The following is an 18,668-nucleotide window of genomic DNA, read 5'->3' as shown; positions in this document are numbered from 1 at the left end:
GATTAAAAAGGTGAACCTGCAAATTTGAGAAAAAGGTCAGATTAAAAATTTGATGTTATAATTAAATTACATGAACTTTATCATGTTGAGCAATCAGCAATTAAGTCAACTTGTATACTTGTATCAGCTGATTGTTGGATTATTGGGTTTTACGTTGTAACAGATGTCGCTATGACCTTGTAGGGGTGACGGTACCTTATATCTCCCATACTCTTTAATTGGTGAACCGTAACTAATGATGTATAGGAAAAGGGGGGTCAGTGCGACAAGGAGGGACCTAGTCAGTTTCATTCAATCATACGGCACCGATAAAGGTCCTTTCTAACACTCCTTATCAGCGCTTGGACCACCTTCATCTCCATTAACGGAGCTATTTTGGTGTAGAGCGGCAATGGTTGTTCTACTGTATTCCTGAAATCAGTCGCGCATCGTGCCAAACAATCAAAATTGATTGATCGAATGCACATATACATCCGACCAGTTTCATTCTATTTCACCATAGGTATCGTACTGGAAAATGATACGATATAGATATTGCCATAATGTGTCGAATTCCTAGCTGTAGATGCTGGATATTGAGGACTATTCCGAGGCTATGGTCCCAATGTGATATGTATGCCCACTTAGCTCTCGTTTTTGAGATCGATTCTATGGCATTGTCTATCAAATCCAAGAGTTTGTTCTTGATAACCAATTTTATCATTGTACTATTGGAGACTTTAGGCTCCGATCATGTTGAGCAGAATAGGCTTCAATTTGCATTGAAGGTCTTGGTGTGGTTGTTCGATTTTGTCTTTTCTCTTTCAGCAATTCTGCCTCTCTGGGGTCTGATAGGATAGAACTGGCGAGAATCGTAATTAGCCCAAGTAAATTCGAGAACTGACACTGTAAGGAACCTGCGGATTAACTTACCTGCTATTGTCCACTAAGTCATTGGTTTCCGATATAGTAGCATTATGGATTGTACTGACAAGTATGTCCGTTGCTCTAATCAAATCAATCATTGATTCCTCTTCACCTTTGGCCACACCATCTTCTTGTGTCATTTCCGCACCACCGACTTTGGCTTTTCTTCTTTGGTATATGAGACCATAGAAGACTGCGGCATCAGCATCAATCTCAACAGGAATTAAAACGGATAACATTGGTATGCCCTGTGATAGTTCTAATGGTAAAAGAGGTAATCTTGTATTCAAGAATTCTGCTATTTTAGATGGTTGTTCAGCTTTTAATTGGAAATCATCTAATGGTGTTGCGAAAGATGCTAAATAGTCGATCATTGCATCGTTATTGTTCTGTGCAAAATGGATTTTTAATAAAAATGAATTCATTAGCTAGAACAATTCGAAGCCGTAAAGAAGGAAGAGCGTGATGAACATACCTTGATAAATCCTGAAAATCTCGCTAATTCTGGGTCTTTGTTTAAATCATTAGAAGTGAAAAATGCCATTGAGTGGAATATCTTTGCAATCAAGGTCAAAGTCTTCTGTACAGAAGGTTTGGGCAAGCCTCTTGCAAGTCCGAATAAGTTTGGCCTCATGAGTGCTGGTCCGATCAGTCGAAGCTAACTCATGTATGTCAGTAGTAAACTACGATGCCCACAGACCAGTCTAGTGGGTACACAACTTACAAAGATAAACGAAGAGATAGCTTTGTACCATAACCGTCGTCTGAGTTCGATGGCTCGGAATCAGTTGTAGACCTTTGTGCTGATGCAACCATACAATATGCTTACTCTTCGTGATTCCCTTTTACGTCTTTGAAAAGCGATGCAAAAATCCCTCGAAGAACGCTGATAAAATCAACATCTCTAATTAGCAACGTGAATACTCTGGTGACAAATGAGAATGGCTCACTTAGGAAAGACTCCACGATGGGCTACAAGAGAAATCGTCAATGAGTTATATACTATACCGTTTCCACCTGACATTGACTAGACTCACTATACATATCATTCCAACACACTTCAAGCAGCTTATTAACCCCTTTGGTGTTCTCATTGTTCAATGCTATCTCGTTGTCCAGTATATTGTTTATCGTTGGGCCAATCGAAAGGCTCAGGAAGTCGAAACATACTAGCCTCATTGTAGCTTCCATCAAACGAGTGAGCGGACTATTTGAGCGAAATAAGACATCGCCATCTAAAAGGTGCGCAAGGTACGTCTTAACGGTTAGCTTTGCGATTTCAACGATAGTTGACCAGTCTTCATCACACATCCTGATCAGGAAGCGGAGTAACTCACTTGCTTTCGCTTCGATTTCACACATCTCTGTTATCCTTGTGTAAAGATAGCCTAAAGCCCAAAAGAATCTTGTAAACATGTCTACACATTGATCAAGTAGTCCTTTCGCGGTGATATAGTAAGTAATCCTTGTACCACCAAAATCTCTGAATATCTAAGAAAGAGTAATTAGCTCAACCTCTCAGGCTCACGATCAGTATGCACGCGAAACATGGAAACTTACTTCTGGCAATTCATAGTGCTGTAGTCCTATTATGCTAACAACGGTGTAAATTACATTGAGTCGTAGTTCCCCAATAACACTACCACCTAACGATATAATTGGAAATCTCTCGTCTTTGGACTTCGACATACTAGGTACTAACGGTAAAAATACTGTAGCGAAGTGAACAGATGGTTTGCCTGACTTGAATTTATGTATTTTGAGTTCTGTAGACCCAATCATGTCAGCTTTTAGCTCTCAAATCGAAATACAGCTACAGAAGTCGAAAGAAGACGGCTTTTAACTAAAAGATTTTGGTGAACTCACTGCAAGTTGAGAAATCCCGTAAATTCTCATATTTGAAAACTTCAGCCCAAATTGGTGTTTCAGATCGATCTTCAGCGTGTGTCCACGAAGTCTGCCCTATCATTAGCTTGTCGGTGTATCTAATTTGAAGAGATGATCAGCTTCACGCATGGCAAAATGATACGAAGTGCGAGTTGAATGTGAATTCATGAATTATGTAGGGATTGTTGAACAGCTACTCTGAGACATAGGGATGACGCAATATATACGAAAGCTTTCCTTCCTTAATGATGGTTGACTCACATTTCAATTTTCAGTTTATCTCTGGTAGACCAACCAGTTTTGAAATCAACTTTATCAGCTGCAAATGAAACCTTTGTAGCACTTTGAGGTTGTTGAGATCTGGAACTCATTTGATCCATAGTGCTATCTTCACCTAGTGCACTACTTCCATTACCATTGTTAATGTTTAGATTCGAGAATGGTATATTTTCCTGCAAATCCAATACTTTGATGTCCAACCTTCTATGTAATCTTGGTAAAGGTGTACCACCAAATGATCTAAGTAATACAAACCATTCGTGATTCTCCTTTTCAGTAAGAAATTCCATCAGCAAGACTTGATCCATCAAAGATTCTTTTCTATTACCTAACCGTGAAGATGTTGTTTGTAAAGTTATATTCTCTTCGGTGTCTTCATCAGTAATATCATTTAAATCTTGTGGAATCGGCGAAGTTGCATTGTTTGTATCGTTTGAATTGGCCAATTGATTCTTCGTTATTGTATAACCTCTCGATCTCCTACCAGATTTACCAAGAGTCGAAGCTTGTGATTTGAAAGGAGAGCTTCCAGCTGAAAACGATTTCCGATTATCCACTTTATCAATTTCTGGTAAATGAAGAGATAACACATGAGGTTTTGAGTATACTGAAGGATCAATTCTTTGAATATCATCGTTCAACCAATTTATCTCTGGAATAGGTCTTAAAACTTGCTTGAAGATGATTTCATCATTATCATATATATTTAATCCACCACCTTGACTTCCACCATCACCATGAACATGGATGACAATAACTCCTCTCCTCCATTTATTTGATGGAGTTGTGGTCGTTCTACTTTGCGGTTCTCTTGTCACGGTTAAAGGCGGTAATTGTGGAATTGATCGCGCGTCTGTTAATATTCAAAGTCAATAATTAACGTCAAAATTGCTTTGACAATCGGTAGTCATCTACTCACGCCTCAGTGTTGCTCTTTGAGTGTCGGACCTATCGCCATCAGATCCTTCATCTTTTTCGTTATTTTTTTGTGAAGGTACAGGTGGGGGTGGTATAGGATACGAGGAGAAAGGTTTCACCAAAGGTTCAGGTGATACTATTGTATTGCGTTTTCCACTATTGGTGAATTTAGATTTCAATTGTACCTATTCCAGTAAACAGTTAAAATTGGGTAGGTCCATATAAAATCGAGTCAGAATCACTTACAAATGATAGTGGAAGAGCCGAACGCTTCTTGTCTTGGTTTTCCCAATCATTTCGAGTAGACGGCAGATTGTTGTAGGTAGTTAAGCAATAGTTGATCTCAGCTTGAAAAACTGAAGGCATTTTTAGTATGGATCCACTTAGATTCAAGCTCAAATAAGAAATCGTTATAGGAAATGTTAAAATAGATATATTTGCATGATCAAGAGGTGTTATCATGAGATCTTATATATATATATATACGAATTGATGACTTTGCGAAGTCCAGCATTGTAGTATGCTCCCTCCTGGAACACAACTTTTCTCTAAAATGACCGAACCAAAATTAAACAACTCACATTTTTCGAATGAGATCTCCTTAAACCGCAGGAATCTAGCTTAAGTTGTTTCGGACTTTGCTTTAATCTTTTAGCGGCTGTTCTACCAAAGATGATACTACAAATAACGCATGGATCATCTTGAAATAGAATTCTAGTGGTAGAAGGGTAAAAACGATGTTCGAGTAGGAGAGGAGAAGAGAAGAGAAGGCGAGAAGGATGAAACCGACAGTTGTTTGCATTATCCCATTTTAATTGTTCTTAGCTTCTTTATTCGCACGGACCACCTCCACCGTATTTTACGGAATGTTCCTTCTGTTATAATTTACCCTGGACGTCCTTAGCACGCTTGATTAAGATTTATTAGCTTTTCCCAGATTTAGATTACTGGTAATGTTCCACTATGCAAGTTTCATAGATATACACAGCAGGGGAAACAATGAGGATAATATTCACATGTATAACAAAATTACTACCGGACAATTCATATTTCATCGATTCTTAATCAAGCTCAACAGGGTTATCACCATGAACATAGCCATAATCAGCTTGATGTTGAGTTCTACTTTGTATAGATCTTGGTGGTTGACCATTATTATTGTTCCATTCGGCTGGTCTGATGGTCGGACTCATCCAGCCGAAATTCAACCATTTTGAAACTCCATTAGGTTTTAATCCTTCATTTTGAGTTTTTGACGCACAAGAAGATGAACCAGGATTCGATACGTTTCTCTTTGCTAAATCATTGCGGTTGTTTGGCAAATTCGATTTCACTTTCGAAAGATCGGAATTTCGATCGCGTTGAGCTGAAGTAACGTCAATTTGTAATGATGGTCTTGGTGTTATAGGTCTTAATTGCCTTTCTATTTCCTTTTCTTTCTCTCTCATCATTTCTGCTTCTCGAGGATCGGATAAAATTGAACTATTTTAAAGCCAAAAAATCAGCTTCTATGGACAGCCTCCGGGTGCAAGATAGGATACAGCTTCTGTGAATATGGAGGAGATGTTACTGACCTGCTATTGTCTCCCATTATATGTTCATAGCTGGCAAGATGGATACCACTTATAAATTGATCCATTGTTCTGATTAAATGTACCATCTCTTCCTCTTCTCCGGCAACAACACCATCTTCTTGTGTCATCTCTGCTCCACCAACTTTTGCCTTTCTTCTTTGATACAACAGCTCATAGAATACAGCTGCATCTGCATCTACCTCAACAGGGCCAGCAACCGTTAACATAGGTACTCCTTGGCCATATTCAGGTGGCAACAATGGTAGTCTTGTACCTAAAAATTCAGCGATATTTGTTGGCGGCTCAGGTTTGCATTGAAAGTCATCCAAGGGCGTAGCAAAGGATGAAAGATAATCTACCATGCCATCTTCGTGGTTCTGACAATTTTTGTTCGTCAATCAGACATCAGCATGTTGTTCGAGAACTGACTGCAGATTTGTGACTATAACTCCACTGACTCTGATAAAGGTTGTATATCGGCTTAGCTCTGGGTCTCTGACACTGTCATTCCAAGTAAAGAAAGCCATGGTATGGAAGATCTTAGCGATCAAGGTTAATGTTTTCTGTACTGAGCCTTTTGGAAGACCTCTTGATAAGCCAAATAAGTTTGGTCTCATAAGAGCCGGACCGATCAGACGAAGCTGAATATGTATGTATCTCAGTTGATGTGGCATTTGATTTTATGGAAGAATGGACTTTGACTTACGAAAAGGAACGAAGATACCGCTTTATACCTCAATCTACTCCTAGTTTATATATCCCGTCAAATTAGCAAAGACAAATGGCAACATTCTCACTTCGTTCAGCTCACTCATTATGATTCTCCTTGACATTCTTAAACATCACTGAAAAAACTCGTCGCAGAATGCTAAAAAGAGAAGGGACAAGTTCATCAGCTAGACCCTCGAAACACATAACGGGGAAAGCTTATTTACTTTGGGAAAATACCTCTTTGTGCTGGGTCGTCGGATTTTGTGATTAGCGCAGTATCGGATGCAGTGACAACTGATCTGACTCACCATACATATTCTCCCAGCACTCGTTAAGAAGCTTGTTCATAGTTCTACCATACCCATTGCTCACTTCAATCTCGTGTTCCAATATATAATTGATTGTGGGGCCTATTGATAACCTGAGGAAATCGAAACAAACCAGTCTCATTGTAGCTTCAAGCAACCTGGTCATAGGTGTATTTCCACGGAAGAGTGTATCTCCACCTAAATTGTGGTGGTTATTCGTATGTCAGCATTCCACTGTCGCAAAAATATGCCGGTTTTGGGATTCGCAAGGGACGGAAAGCCCACTGTTTCTCTACTCACTAGCTTTGGCTTCAATCTCACTCATCTCGACTAATCTGTTATAAGTTGTTCCCAAAGCCCAGTTGAATCGTGTGAACAAGTCTATACATTGATCAAGTAATCCCTTGGACATCATATAGTAGATAGTTTTCGTTCCGCCCATACCATGAAAAACCTGAGAGCAGTCAGTCTGTGGTACATTACAGCAACGACCACGGTATAGTTACTCACTTCTGGCAGGGGATAATGCTGCATTCCCACCACATTGACAATTCTAAAGTTAATAACAAGACGCAATTCACCGATAATATGGCCAGCAGAGGAGATGATTGGGAATCTTTCATCTTTGGCTTTCATCATTCCAGGTACTAATGGCAAGTCTACTGTAGCAAAGTGATATGGCGTTTTACCTGACTTCAGTTTGGATATCCTTAGTGCTGATTGTCATAATCAACATCAGCTTATACTTTGAGCTATATGATATATGCATTGAAGAAAACTTACTGCAAGCGGAGAAATCCCTCATATTTTCAAAATTGAAAACCTCGGCCCAGAAAGGGGTTTGAGACCGATCTTCGGCTTGAGCCCAGGTTGTTTGACCTATCATTTGCTTATCGGTGTAGCTGGCCATGCATGTTCACTAGCTCAGACCATATATATACCAGAAGCGGACTGCTGCTTTGAGTTGACGGCTAGGCTGAGGGAAGGGTGTTTCCTCACATTTCGACCTTCAGTCTTTCTCTAATAGCCCATCCAGGTTTTGGATCACTTTTTTCCACTAGAAAAGCTGCCTTTGTTTCCGATGCTTGAGTATCAGGTTTTGATGTTAAGCTCAATTGATCAAGTGTACTATCTTCATCGCCCAATTTTCCACTACCACTTCCGCTACCTCCTAAATTCAAGTTGGAGAAAGGCACATTCTCTTGAAGATCTAAAATTTTGATGTGAAGACTTCGATTAAGCCTGGGTAAAGGAGTACCACCAAAAGACCTGAACAGAGTAAACCATTCATGTTTCTCCTTTTCGCTATAGAATTCCAATAATAGAACCTTGTCCAAAGATCTATCTCGACTGATACTGTGAAGTGACAGAGACGTTTCAGACGTTAAAATTTCTTCATTTTCAAATTGTTGTTGATCTGAACTATAATCAGGAGAGTCTTGGGTACTTGTAGTTTGGGTTGAATCCTCTGTAGAGATGGAGTCTGCTGTGGTGATATTTGAATTGACTTTAGTTACTGTGTATCCTCTGGGTCTTCTAGCGAATCTACTCATCGATGGCACTTGCTCTCTCAACGATCTACCTCTAGATGTTGACTTTCTACTATCGTATGGATTTTGATCGATGTCAGGTAGATTGAGCGATAATACGTGAGGCTTAGCATATACTGAAGGATCGATTCTTTGAATATCATCATTTGACCAATTGAGTGTAGGTAAAGGTCTAATGACTCTTCTAAATACAATATCATCATTGTCATAGATAGTCAGGCCACCACCTTGAGATCCACCATCTCCATGTACATGGATGACAATCACACCTTTTCTCCATTTGCTGGATGAAGACGTAATTCGTTTTTGAGCTTCTCTGATAGTTGATAACGGCGGCAGTTGGGGGATAGATCGCGCATCTGGAAGCATCTACATATCAAAAATCTGCTTTTTTGGTCGTTTAGTGGCTTTTGAAAGAATACTTACGTCGCAAAGTCGCCCGTTGTGTATCAAATTTATCACTGTTCCAATCTTCATCTTCACCATCCCCCTTGATTTTAGAGGGTGGAGGAGGTATAGGATAAGATGCTAAAGGTTTCATCATAGGTTCAGGAATTACGATAGCATTTCTTCCGGGTCCACCGTGAGTCGATTTTGGTCTTAACTATGATTTTGGATATCCAGGTGATCAGCACAGTGAGTTGAAATGTGTGATCCTGTGTAAAAAGGTTCTATAATGACTATAGCTGCTACTCACTAGACTCAATCCGGATGACCGTTTTTTCGTGGAGGATTCCCAGTTATTTTGTGATGGAGGTAGATTGTTGCAAGTGGTTAAGCAATAATTGACTTCTGCCTGAAATACCGAAGGCATTGTTGGATCAAGTTAAGACGAGTCAGTCTTTCAAGCACTTCTGAATATATAAGCCAAATTAGGATGAAGATAGAACATGAAAATTTGATATGTGACGAACAGCTTATCATCCCCTCAGATACCAATTTGAGATCTCCTACGGCATAGGAATCTTCAGCCTCCTTTCCACATGTCTATGTAAATATCGCATTGATCACCTTTTCTTGTTCGATTTCTAGTAGAAGAATGAGTACAAAGTGAAACGTTGGTCTGATTATCGTGCACTGATCGTTATCTTACATATATAACTAACATTCGGTCATCTTGGTCTGGATATACTGTACAAGGAAATATACTGTTGTAGTGTTGTTTGATTCCACTAAATCCCGCTTGGACCACCTCCACCTCGTTCTTATTTTACCGCTTAAATAATATTGATAATAGTTATATTCGGAATTCAGGGATCTCGCGTGCTCACTTTTATAATCGTATTAACATATTAACATATATGTATCTTTAGTCCGGTCCGGCTAAATTCCCACCATACGAGTAGCAGCATCTTTGGGAATTACGATAAAAATGATAGAGAAATCTACCGTTGATGCTGAAAAGGTAAAGGTATAATTTTAACTCCGTTCTATATACAATGTAATTGTATAATTAACCTCCACATCGTCATACTTACTACTAAATCGTATGGTTGTATTACAGTATTTTATATTTTTTTGTATAGGGTCATCTCAATTACCGCGATAAGAGAAAGAGAAAAACACTCAGCATACCTCATTTGATTGATACACAACATCATAATATCCATCTAAAGAGTAGTACTACCCCCAATCGGCCCGCACCGTGTGTTACCGTTCAATAATAAATCATTCATCGATATCCATCTATATTACTTCTTATTTCCATACGTTTCCTTTTTTTGTTTTTCTCATCATACATACATACTAATACTATCAAAGTAAGCTGAAACTCAAATTTTGTATATGATGCATAGAGAAAGCTGACAGTAAACCCCGTAGAATGTCTCAACAACAGAACAGACAACGTGCAGGATCCATCCCATCTATGGAAACATCCGGTGATCAATTGAAAGATGAAACCGTCGTTGTAGTTTTAGGTGCAAGTGGTGATCTTGCCAAAAAGAAGACTTTCCCTGCTCTCTTCGCTTTATACGCTCAAGGTTTACTTCCAAAAGATGTTCACATTGTTGGTTATGCTAGAACAAGTGAGTGATTTTTGGAAATAATGATGAAAAGTCGGCAAAATACCAAATGACGTCGGCCGAATATGAAGCATGACTAACCAAAATGTGAATTTTTTTTTTTTTTTTGATTTATATCATTGTAGAAATGGATGAACAAGAATTCCACAAGAGGGAAACACAATATATCAAAGGAGATGAATCGAAAATTGAAGAATTTAGAAAAATTTCAACATATATTTCAGGTCAATATGATGGTGATGAAGGATTTCAAGAATTATTAAAACATTTGGAAAAATTGGAAGGTGATAGAAAAACAAAAAATCGTGTATTTTATATGGCATTACCACCTTCAGTTTTCACAACTGTAGCAAAAGGTTTAAAAAAAAATGTTTATTCTGAAAATGGTATTAATAGAATTATTGTTGAAAAACCATTTGGAAAAGATTTAGAATCATGTAGAGAAATGATGACTGAATTAAAATCACAATGGAAAGAAAATGAAACTTATAGAATTGATCATTATTTAGGTAAAGAAATGATTAAAAATTTATTAGTTTTAAGATTCGGTAACGTCTTCCTTGATGCTGCTTTTAACAGAAATTTCGTCAGTAATGTTCAAATTACTTTCAAAGAACCTTTCGGCACTGAAGGTAGAGGTGGTTACTTTGATGAATTCGGTATCATTAGAGATGTTTGTCAAAACCGTGAGTTTGTTAAATTTCCTGATACATATGGTCAAATTGCCTAACTCGTGTGTTCTATGCGTAGATCTTCTACAAACCCTTTCTATTCTTGCTATGGAACGACCCGTTTCTTTCTCTGCCGAGGATATTCGAGATGAGAAAGTGAGTGTCGCAATGTGTTTTTCTACCACCCATGCTTTGAAGCGTTTTGTAATCACCCACCAACTGTATGCCCCTATATTGCCTGTTATTGTCGCTAATACACCATTATCTACAGGTTAAAGTCCTCAGATCCATTCCAGCTATCGCCCAAAAAGATGTTCTCCTCGGTCAATACGTTGCTGAAGGTGACAAACCAGGTTACCTCGATGATGATACCGTACCTAAAGGTTCCGTCTGTCCAACTTTCGCAGCCATGACACTTTGGGTAAACAACCCACGATGGGAAGGTGTACCATTCATCATGAAGGCTGGTAAAGGTGAGCATATCCTCCAGTTTTTGCATTCAGCGATCACCAAACGAACCAATCACTAAATTCTCTTGTTATTTTACAGCTTTGAACGAATCAAAGGTAGAAATCCGAGTGCAATTCAAAGATGCGTTACAAGGTATTTTCACCGATATCCCAAGAAACGAGTTAGTAATGAGAATTCAACCATCTGAAGCTGTTTACTTGAAAATGAACGCCAAATTACCTGGATTTGCTACAAGAGCTGTACCAACCGAATTAGACTTGACCTACCAGAAGAGATTCGTTGATACCAACATCCCTCAAGCTTATGAAGCTTTGATTTTGGATGCTTTCAAGGGTGATCACTCTAACTTTGTTAGAGACGATGAGTTGGATGTCGCTTGGAAGATCTTCACCCCTATCCTCCACTGGATTGATGGTAAAGGTGAGTCAGAACCACTTTACATCGTCGAAAGGGATTTCCTACTAACAAAGGATCGATGTCACACAGACGCTCCTAAACCTGAACCATACCCATACGGTTCAAGGGGTCCTAAACAAGTCGACGAGTTTACTTCTAAATACGGTTACAAGAGATCTCCTCAAGAATAGTGAGTTATACTTGTTATATGCTATCATTTTAAGTTCTCGTACGCATATTTACTGACTATCTATTATCAATCAATAGCTCATGGCCTCAAACTTCTGCTAGCCTTTAAAACAAAAAGTAGCAAAAACAATAAAAATACCCAAAAATCCCTTTTCAACTGTTTTATCCTTGTTTAGATGAAGAGAAGTCTGTGATATGGAAGAAGTTATCTAATTGACTAGTCGATAATGTATATGCATGATGTAGAACCATATTTAATGGGCTCCTACGAGCTGCGAAGTATCCTTCATTCAGTCCCTATCAAACAGACGAGGCGTTATGCTTTTTAGCCTCATCCATGTACACACATATACAAACAGTTGGTGTGCTGGCCTGTCATGCACACTGACGTGATGTATATACTACCAGAAGCAGAAGCAATAGTGTCCCCTTGGATATATTGCATATGATGAAGACAAAACCATAGTTAAGAAGTACAGATGAGATGTAAGAGTACTAGTCGTAATGCCATGCATGTGCCACCTGGTTGTAGGTGAAAAATGCCGGTAAAAAGGTTGATGATTCAGTCAATTTGTCACTTACTCCTTGGTCATTGCCGCTTGGTCCTCTATCATATCTATCTTTTGACAACTCATCATTTTTCATCCCTATACTCTCAATTATTATCAGCATTCATCAACGCTCTCAACATATCTTGCTCCAGTCATCATATCTTGAAGTAGGATACTTGATCTGATGAGTGGAGAACAACCACCACCGCCGCCACCATTACCAATACCTTTGTTACCACCACCTTCTGTAACTTATGAGGATTTGGTCGAAGGTACATTCGAGTTTGATAATGATGAACATGAAAATATGAGAGGAGGTTATGGAGGTGAAAGAGGTGGTGTAGGTAAGAAAAGAAAAATACCTAATAATCAACAACAGAATTTGAGTTTTCGTTTTATTGAAACTGGAAATGGGAATGGAAATAATATCAGTTCAGCTTCATCAAACGCACAGGCTAGTGGTCAGAATCTAGGTCAAGGTCAAATGTTAAAAAGACCTGCAACTCCAGATGGTTTACAGCGACCAGGATCCATGGCAAATAGATTAGAGACTCAAGAATTCAATAATAACTTCACGAATGGTGGATTACCTTCTCTTAGTCATTCAAATGATACTTCATATGAAGAGAACGACGTCAAACCTTTATCAAATTCAACGAATAAATCTAATCATACACCATTGATTAGGAAAAAATTAACTTTGAGTCCAGCAAGAAAACTAATGGAATTTAGAAAAGAATTATTTGTAAAGAGAAAATCAAATTTTATTTCTTTATATATTGATGCTCAAAATGCTTTATCACAAACTGAAAATTCAATAAACTCAGCTCTGAATTCAACTTCATCTTCATCATCATTAACCAAAAATTCCACTGCTAATACAACGAATATCAAGAATGATAATAATAGTTATTCATCAAAAATTAAAACTGATCAACAAAATCAAGTGCAAAAAAAGAAAAAATCAAATTTACCTGATGTAAGTGAATTTGAAAAATTGTTACCTGCATTAGAAGATGTAAATATAAATTCTTGGACACCTGATAGACAAGGTTGGAAATTAACTCAACAACAATTACAACAACAATCACAATCAGATAATGATCAACAACCTAAAAATTGGAGAAATTCTTATAGGTATAAATTTAGAAGATTTAAAGTAGGAAAAATCAATTTAGGTAGCAAAGATCAAAAGAAAATTGAAAGGAAAGGTTGGTTCCCTGAAGGTAGTTTTGAATTTGAGTTGGAATGTAAAGGTGAGTGCAAGATTCTTCTAATTTTCATATTTCATGACTTGACATTCATTTGTCGTCATCCTTTCACCGACGAGTCTTCGACTTCTAACCTAGTTCAGGTCACTTTTCAACCCAAGTCTAGATAAAAGCTGACATTGTATATATCTCTCGTCAGCTTCTTCGACACTTCGCGCAAAGGCAAAAGAGCAAACATCTTTACTCAAATTAGCAAATGAACTTCGAGCTTTGATTATATCAGCGAACAGAGCTGCTCCTGTGGTCACAACGACTACTACTTCATCGACTTCAAACAATAACGACGATGAAGATAAATTACCTTCTAAGACCAGACGAAAATTAGCCAACAAGGATACCAACATTTCTATACCATCTAATATCACCACTACCCCAACTGCTAAGGAAGAAAGTCAACCTATGTCTACAAGTCAATCGAAAGATTCGAACGAAACGAAGACAACTACAACCGGTGGAGCAGGTGGAGGAGGCCAAGGGAGTAATAAGAAGAAACCAAAGAAGAAGAAGAGAAGTGTTTTAGCTAATCAGAGTAATCCTCATCATGTTGATAATTGTAAGTGGATGGGCCTTATTTTGATGAAAAGGAGGCCTATGGAGAGCTCTGGTTCAATAAGAGGTGTAGCAGATACTGGCAGATTATCTGGGTTGATACAAAATTAGAACGCACAAACACCCAAATCCTTGAAGGATTTCATGCTGATTAATGGTCGCTTATAATTAAACAGACCGACCATCAAGAACAGTCTCACCTCATGGAGATCCATATGAACCATATTCGTCCCATCTATCACTTTTCAATCCGCCCTCTATGATGTTTTTAGCTACTAGAACCCGAAAGAAGGTTAATAATCAGCAAGATCAGGCAGAAACGATAAATATGGACGTTAGACCTAATGAAGACGATTTTATTTGTTGTTTTTGTGAATATGATTTATATTATTCTACTGAATCAAGAAGGAAACAAGCGATTAGAAGAAGAAAGAAGGAAATTAAAAGAAAAGAACTGATCAAAAATAAAGCTAAAAATGTTGCTGAAGGTAAAAAAGGTTCATTGAAAAACAATAATAATGATGGTGATAGTGATTATGATTCTCAAGACGATGACAATCATAGTAGATCGAGACGAACAGATAATGATGATGATTACGAAGATGAAGAAGATGTGTATGAAGATGACGACGCAGATTCTGCTTTTGCAGGCGATGATAATGATTGTCATGGAGATGACGGACATGGACGATGCACGTGAGTTTTCATCTAATTACGTCAGTAAATGACTGGGCGGCATGGATGCAATACACATGCTGATTTTGTTCGCTTTACAGTTGCGGAAGAAGGGTTAAGAAACCGAAACCTGATAAAGACAAAGACAGAGATAAAGGATATGGTTGACGTTAGATGATAGTTTGGACGACATTAGTGGACTTGCTGCAAGATGATTAAACGACGTTAACGAGACGACTGGTTCTGATGGTCTCAACAAACCCTCCCTTCTTCTTTTGCTTCTTCTTCTTCCTCTGCTGCTTTCCCTTTTTCCTTTTCTTTTTCCCACTTTCCTGTCCTTTTTTTCAGGAAACACATATCAATTGCCGCTTATTGCTTTTGATTTTTTGGATGTAATTATTCCGCATTTTGACTTGATTCTTACATATATCCTGCATACAAACTTTTTTACAATTAGTACGTATTGTTCATTTCATTAGGCTTTTCCTACTATAAATCATGTATTTCTATTTTCTACACTTTTTGACGTTCATAACTACAATCGCATTTCCAATCCTCACCTTTATACACTCTTTACACTTCAAGTTGCATTGCATTGTTCATATATTTTTTCAATACACATCCGTTCTTGAATCGCCTGATGAGGTTTACGATTTATGAGAGGTGTGCTACAAATATGCATTTTATATACTTTACACTACATATGACTACTAAATACTGATGACTTTCTGGTATATGAGTTGGGTCCGGAAAATTGGTAATTTCAATTTTCATGCTAATTGGCTTGCGGATGATAGCTCCTCTACATATATATGATGGTTACAACATTTGTGTTCTATCACTATTATTTGTCCGACTTATCCGTATACTACTCTTCTAGGTTTATCTTCATCTTCGTCAATGTCCTCTACACCATCTTCGAGTACTTCCAGCAACCTAGGCTCTGGTCTAGCTGGAGTGTGATCTACTGATGTCGAGGTCGATGCGGAGTTGGATTGTAAGGTATTTGACAATGGTTGATTAGGATCGAGTTTACTAGTGATATTGACCTCATTATCCTTGATACTTATGGTTACAATTTGCCCATCCCTAATTATTTGAGCAGATCGGTTAGCGGAAATCATGGCATGTCCCAATAAAAGGTATACTCACTTTATCGTACCATCCAACAACTTGGAAGCTACTTTAGTAACGACTTTATCTCTTATAACTCTTTGAACTGATCTTGCACCGAATTGTTCTGAATAACCTTTATTTGCTAACCAAATTTTTGATTCTTCATCAACATTTAATGTTATTCTTCTTGAATCTAATCTTTTTTGTAATTCTTTTAATCCTAATTCGATTATATCCAATATAACTGACGGAGGTAATTTATTGAAAACTAATAACTCATCTAATCTATTAATTAATTCAGGTTTGAAAAATCGACCAACTGATTTTAATACTTCTTCTCTTGTTTGTGAAGTGATTGAACCATCTGGATGACATGCATTTGCTTCATATAGGGCTCTATAGTAAATTGATAGAAAAGTCAGTATAGAGTCTCAATACAAAAGAAAAGCTTTTCACTCACTCTGATCCAAGGTTAGATGTCAAGCAAATAATTGTATTCTTGAAATTGACTTGTCTTCCTTGACCATCAGTCAAACAACCTTCATCAAGGATTTGAAGTAGGATATTGGCTACATCGGGATGGGCTTTCTCAATCTCATCAAATACAACTACGGCGTATGGTCTTCGTCTGACAGCTTCGGTCAATTGACCGCCTTCTTCGTATCCAACAAATCCAGCCGTAGCACCTATCAGTCGGGAAACTGTATGTTTGTCGTGGAATTCTGACATGTTGAGTTGTATCCTACACGCGGAAAATGTTAGCCGCAGGTCCAAATGACATCAATCGATTAATGGGTTGAAGCTACACTTACAATCCTCGTTTCTCATCAGCGAAAAGGAATTCGGCTAAAGCCTTTGTCAATTCACTTTTACCTACACCAGTAGGTCCTAAAAATAAGAACGATGCTAGAGGTCTTGAAGGTGATTGTAAACCAGCTCTTGATAATCTTATAGCATCACTAACTGAATGAACAACTTGATCTTGACCTACGACTCTATTTTTAAGTGAATCTTCCATATGAATCAATTTTTCTTTTTCACCTTTTAATAAATTGGGCACTGGTATACCAGTCGATTTAGCTACTACAATAGCGATATCTTCTGAAGTTACTTTATCTTTTACAGACATATCAAATTCTTCTGATGAAGATGAGATTTCTTTGTCTAATTGATTTTGAATTTTTGGTAATTTATTCTGTAAAGAAGGTATAGTTGAAAATCTTAATTTTGAAGCTTTTTCAAATTCACCATTCCTTTGTGCATTTTCTAAATCTATATTAGCTTGTTCAATTTGTTCTTTTATACCTTTAATTTCTGAAACTCTTTCTCTTTCTTCTCTCCATAAATCATTTAATTTTTTTTGTTCCAATTTTTTTGATTCTAATTCATTTTCAACTTTTTCTCTTCTACTAACAGAAAATCCATCTTCTTCGTTCTTTAATGATTCTCTTTCAATTTCTAATGTTATAATTTCTCGATCTAAATTTTCTAATTTTGCAGGTCTTGATTCTTGTGATAATTTTAATGCTGATGATGCTTCATCAACTAAATCAATTGCTTTGTCAGGTAAATATCGATCAGGTATATATCTATCTGAATATAATGCAGCTGTGACTAATGCTGAATCCGCTATTGAAACCCCGAAATGTGTTTCAAATCTTGTTTTTAATCCTCTTAATATCGATATGGTTGATTCGACTGAAGGTTCATTGACCATGATAGGTTGGAAACGTCTTTGTAAAGCCGCGTCTTTTTCAATTGTCTTCTTGTATTCGTCTAATGTGGTTGCTCCGACCAGCTGTAAACCTCTAGCCAAAGCTGGCTTAATCATATTTCCAGCATCCATCGATCCCTCCGCTTTACCTAAATTGAGTAGAGTATGCAATTCATCGATGAAACAGATTACATTGCCTTCTTCCGCTTCAATGTCCTTCAGTAAAGCTTTAAACCGAGATTCGAATTCACCTCGAACTCCTGTTCCTGCTAAAAGCATTGAAAGATCGAGAGAGAGGAGGCGTTTACCATGTAGTGACTAATATAGAGAATTTGTCAGCAATGCATTCTCATCAGTGTATAGACTTTCAAATGTTTAGCTTACCTCCGGTACTTCCTTATTCACTATTCTGGTAGCTAAACCTTCTAGAATTGCAGTTTTACCCACACCAGGTAAACCCAATAAAACAGGATTTGATTTTGTTCTTCTACTCAAAATCTGTATTGTTCTCCTAATTTCTTCATCTCTACCTATTGTCGGATCTAATTTACCATCTCTTGCTAATTGCGTTAAATCTACTGAAAATTGATTTAATGTTTCTCCTTTTTCAGGTTGTTTTGGTCCACCCATCATTCCTCCTCCACCTCCAGGAAATCTCATACCCCCAAATCCGCCTCCTCCCCCAGGTGGACCATTAGGTGGTTGTCTAGGGGGTCCTTGTGCATATGTCCTTATCAAGAGAGGTGTAATTGATCTAACCGATGGCCGAGAAAGTAATGGTTTGGCGGGATATCGGGATGGTAGACGAGCCATACGTATCAGATATTTTCTTGCAAGCATTTTTTGAGAGGATCAGTCACTTTTGAGTTCTGGCTATCGAAGCTACTATGCTGAGTATATTGTGGTAC

General features: G+C 37.8%; 5 protein-coding genes across 5 annotated transcripts; 2 read left to right on the top strand and 3 right to left on the bottom strand.

Moving 5' to 3' along the window:
• Positions 1-699: 699 nt before the first annotated feature.
• Positions 700-4,356, bottom strand: L201_005574 (uncharacterized protein; the record flags this gene model as incomplete). Its single annotated transcript, XM_066221304.1, has 13 exons — positions 700-841; positions 913-1,295; positions 1,382-1,564; positions 1,631-1,670; positions 1,736-1,792; positions 1,857-1,878; positions 1,944-2,141; positions 2,244-2,397; positions 2,467-2,672; positions 2,773-2,891; positions 3,055-3,925; positions 3,992-4,175; positions 4,237-4,356. 13 exons carry the CDS (start codon positions 4,354-4,356, stop codon positions 700-702), a joined length of 2,679 nt encoding a protein of 892 aa, XP_066077401.1.
• Positions 4,357-5,051: 695 nt separating this feature from the next.
• Positions 5,052-8,947, bottom strand: L201_005573 (uncharacterized protein; the record flags this gene model as incomplete). Its single annotated transcript, XM_066221303.1, has 13 exons — positions 5,052-5,472; positions 5,565-5,941; positions 6,023-6,205; positions 6,271-6,310; positions 6,376-6,432; positions 6,500-6,521; positions 6,584-6,781; positions 6,884-7,037; positions 7,094-7,299; positions 7,367-7,485; positions 7,583-8,492; positions 8,560-8,737; positions 8,831-8,947. 13 exons carry the CDS (start codon positions 8,945-8,947, stop codon positions 5,052-5,054), a joined length of 2,982 nt encoding a protein of 993 aa, XP_066077400.1.
• Positions 8,948-9,955: 1,008 nt separating this feature from the next.
• On the top strand, positions 9,956-11,993 carry L201_005572 (glucose-6-phosphate dehydrogenase; the record flags this gene model as incomplete). The annotated part of the gene is made up of 7 exons (XM_066221302.1): positions 9,956-10,160; positions 10,283-10,843; positions 10,908-10,984; positions 11,100-11,301; positions 11,378-11,719; positions 11,786-11,885; positions 11,963-11,993. 7 exons carry the CDS (start codon positions 9,956-9,958, stop codon positions 11,991-11,993), a joined length of 1,518 nt encoding a protein of 505 aa, XP_066077399.1.
• A 626-nt stretch (positions 11,994-12,619) lies between these two features.
• L201_005571 (uncharacterized protein) lies at positions 12,620-15,098 on the top strand (the record flags this gene model as incomplete). The annotated part of the gene is made up of 4 exons (XM_066221301.1): positions 12,620-13,691; positions 13,846-14,259; positions 14,432-14,951; positions 15,032-15,098. The coding sequence occupies 4 exons, from the start codon at positions 12,620-12,622 to the stop codon at positions 15,096-15,098; spliced, it is 2,073 nt and encodes a 690-aa protein (XP_066077398.1).
• A 689-nt stretch (positions 15,099-15,787) lies between these two features.
• L201_005570 (uncharacterized protein) lies at positions 15,788-18,600 on the bottom strand (the record flags this gene model as incomplete). The annotated part of the gene is made up of 5 exons (XM_066221300.1): positions 15,788-16,019; positions 16,083-16,442; positions 16,507-16,788; positions 16,859-18,078; positions 18,145-18,600. 5 exons carry the CDS (start codon positions 18,598-18,600, stop codon positions 15,788-15,790), a joined length of 2,550 nt encoding a protein of 849 aa, XP_066077397.1.
• Between the last annotated feature and the right edge of the window lie 68 nt (positions 18,601-18,668).

The sequence above is a fragment of the Kwoniella dendrophila genome, chromosome 7 (genome assembly GCF_036810415.1).
Source record: "Kwoniella dendrophila CBS 6074 chromosome 7, complete sequence".
NCBI lineage: Eukaryota > Fungi > Basidiomycota > Tremellomycetes > Tremellales > Cryptococcaceae > Kwoniella > Kwoniella dendrophila.
Note: the sequence above shows the minus strand (reverse complement) of the source record. Positions and strands in the feature narration are given on the sequence as shown.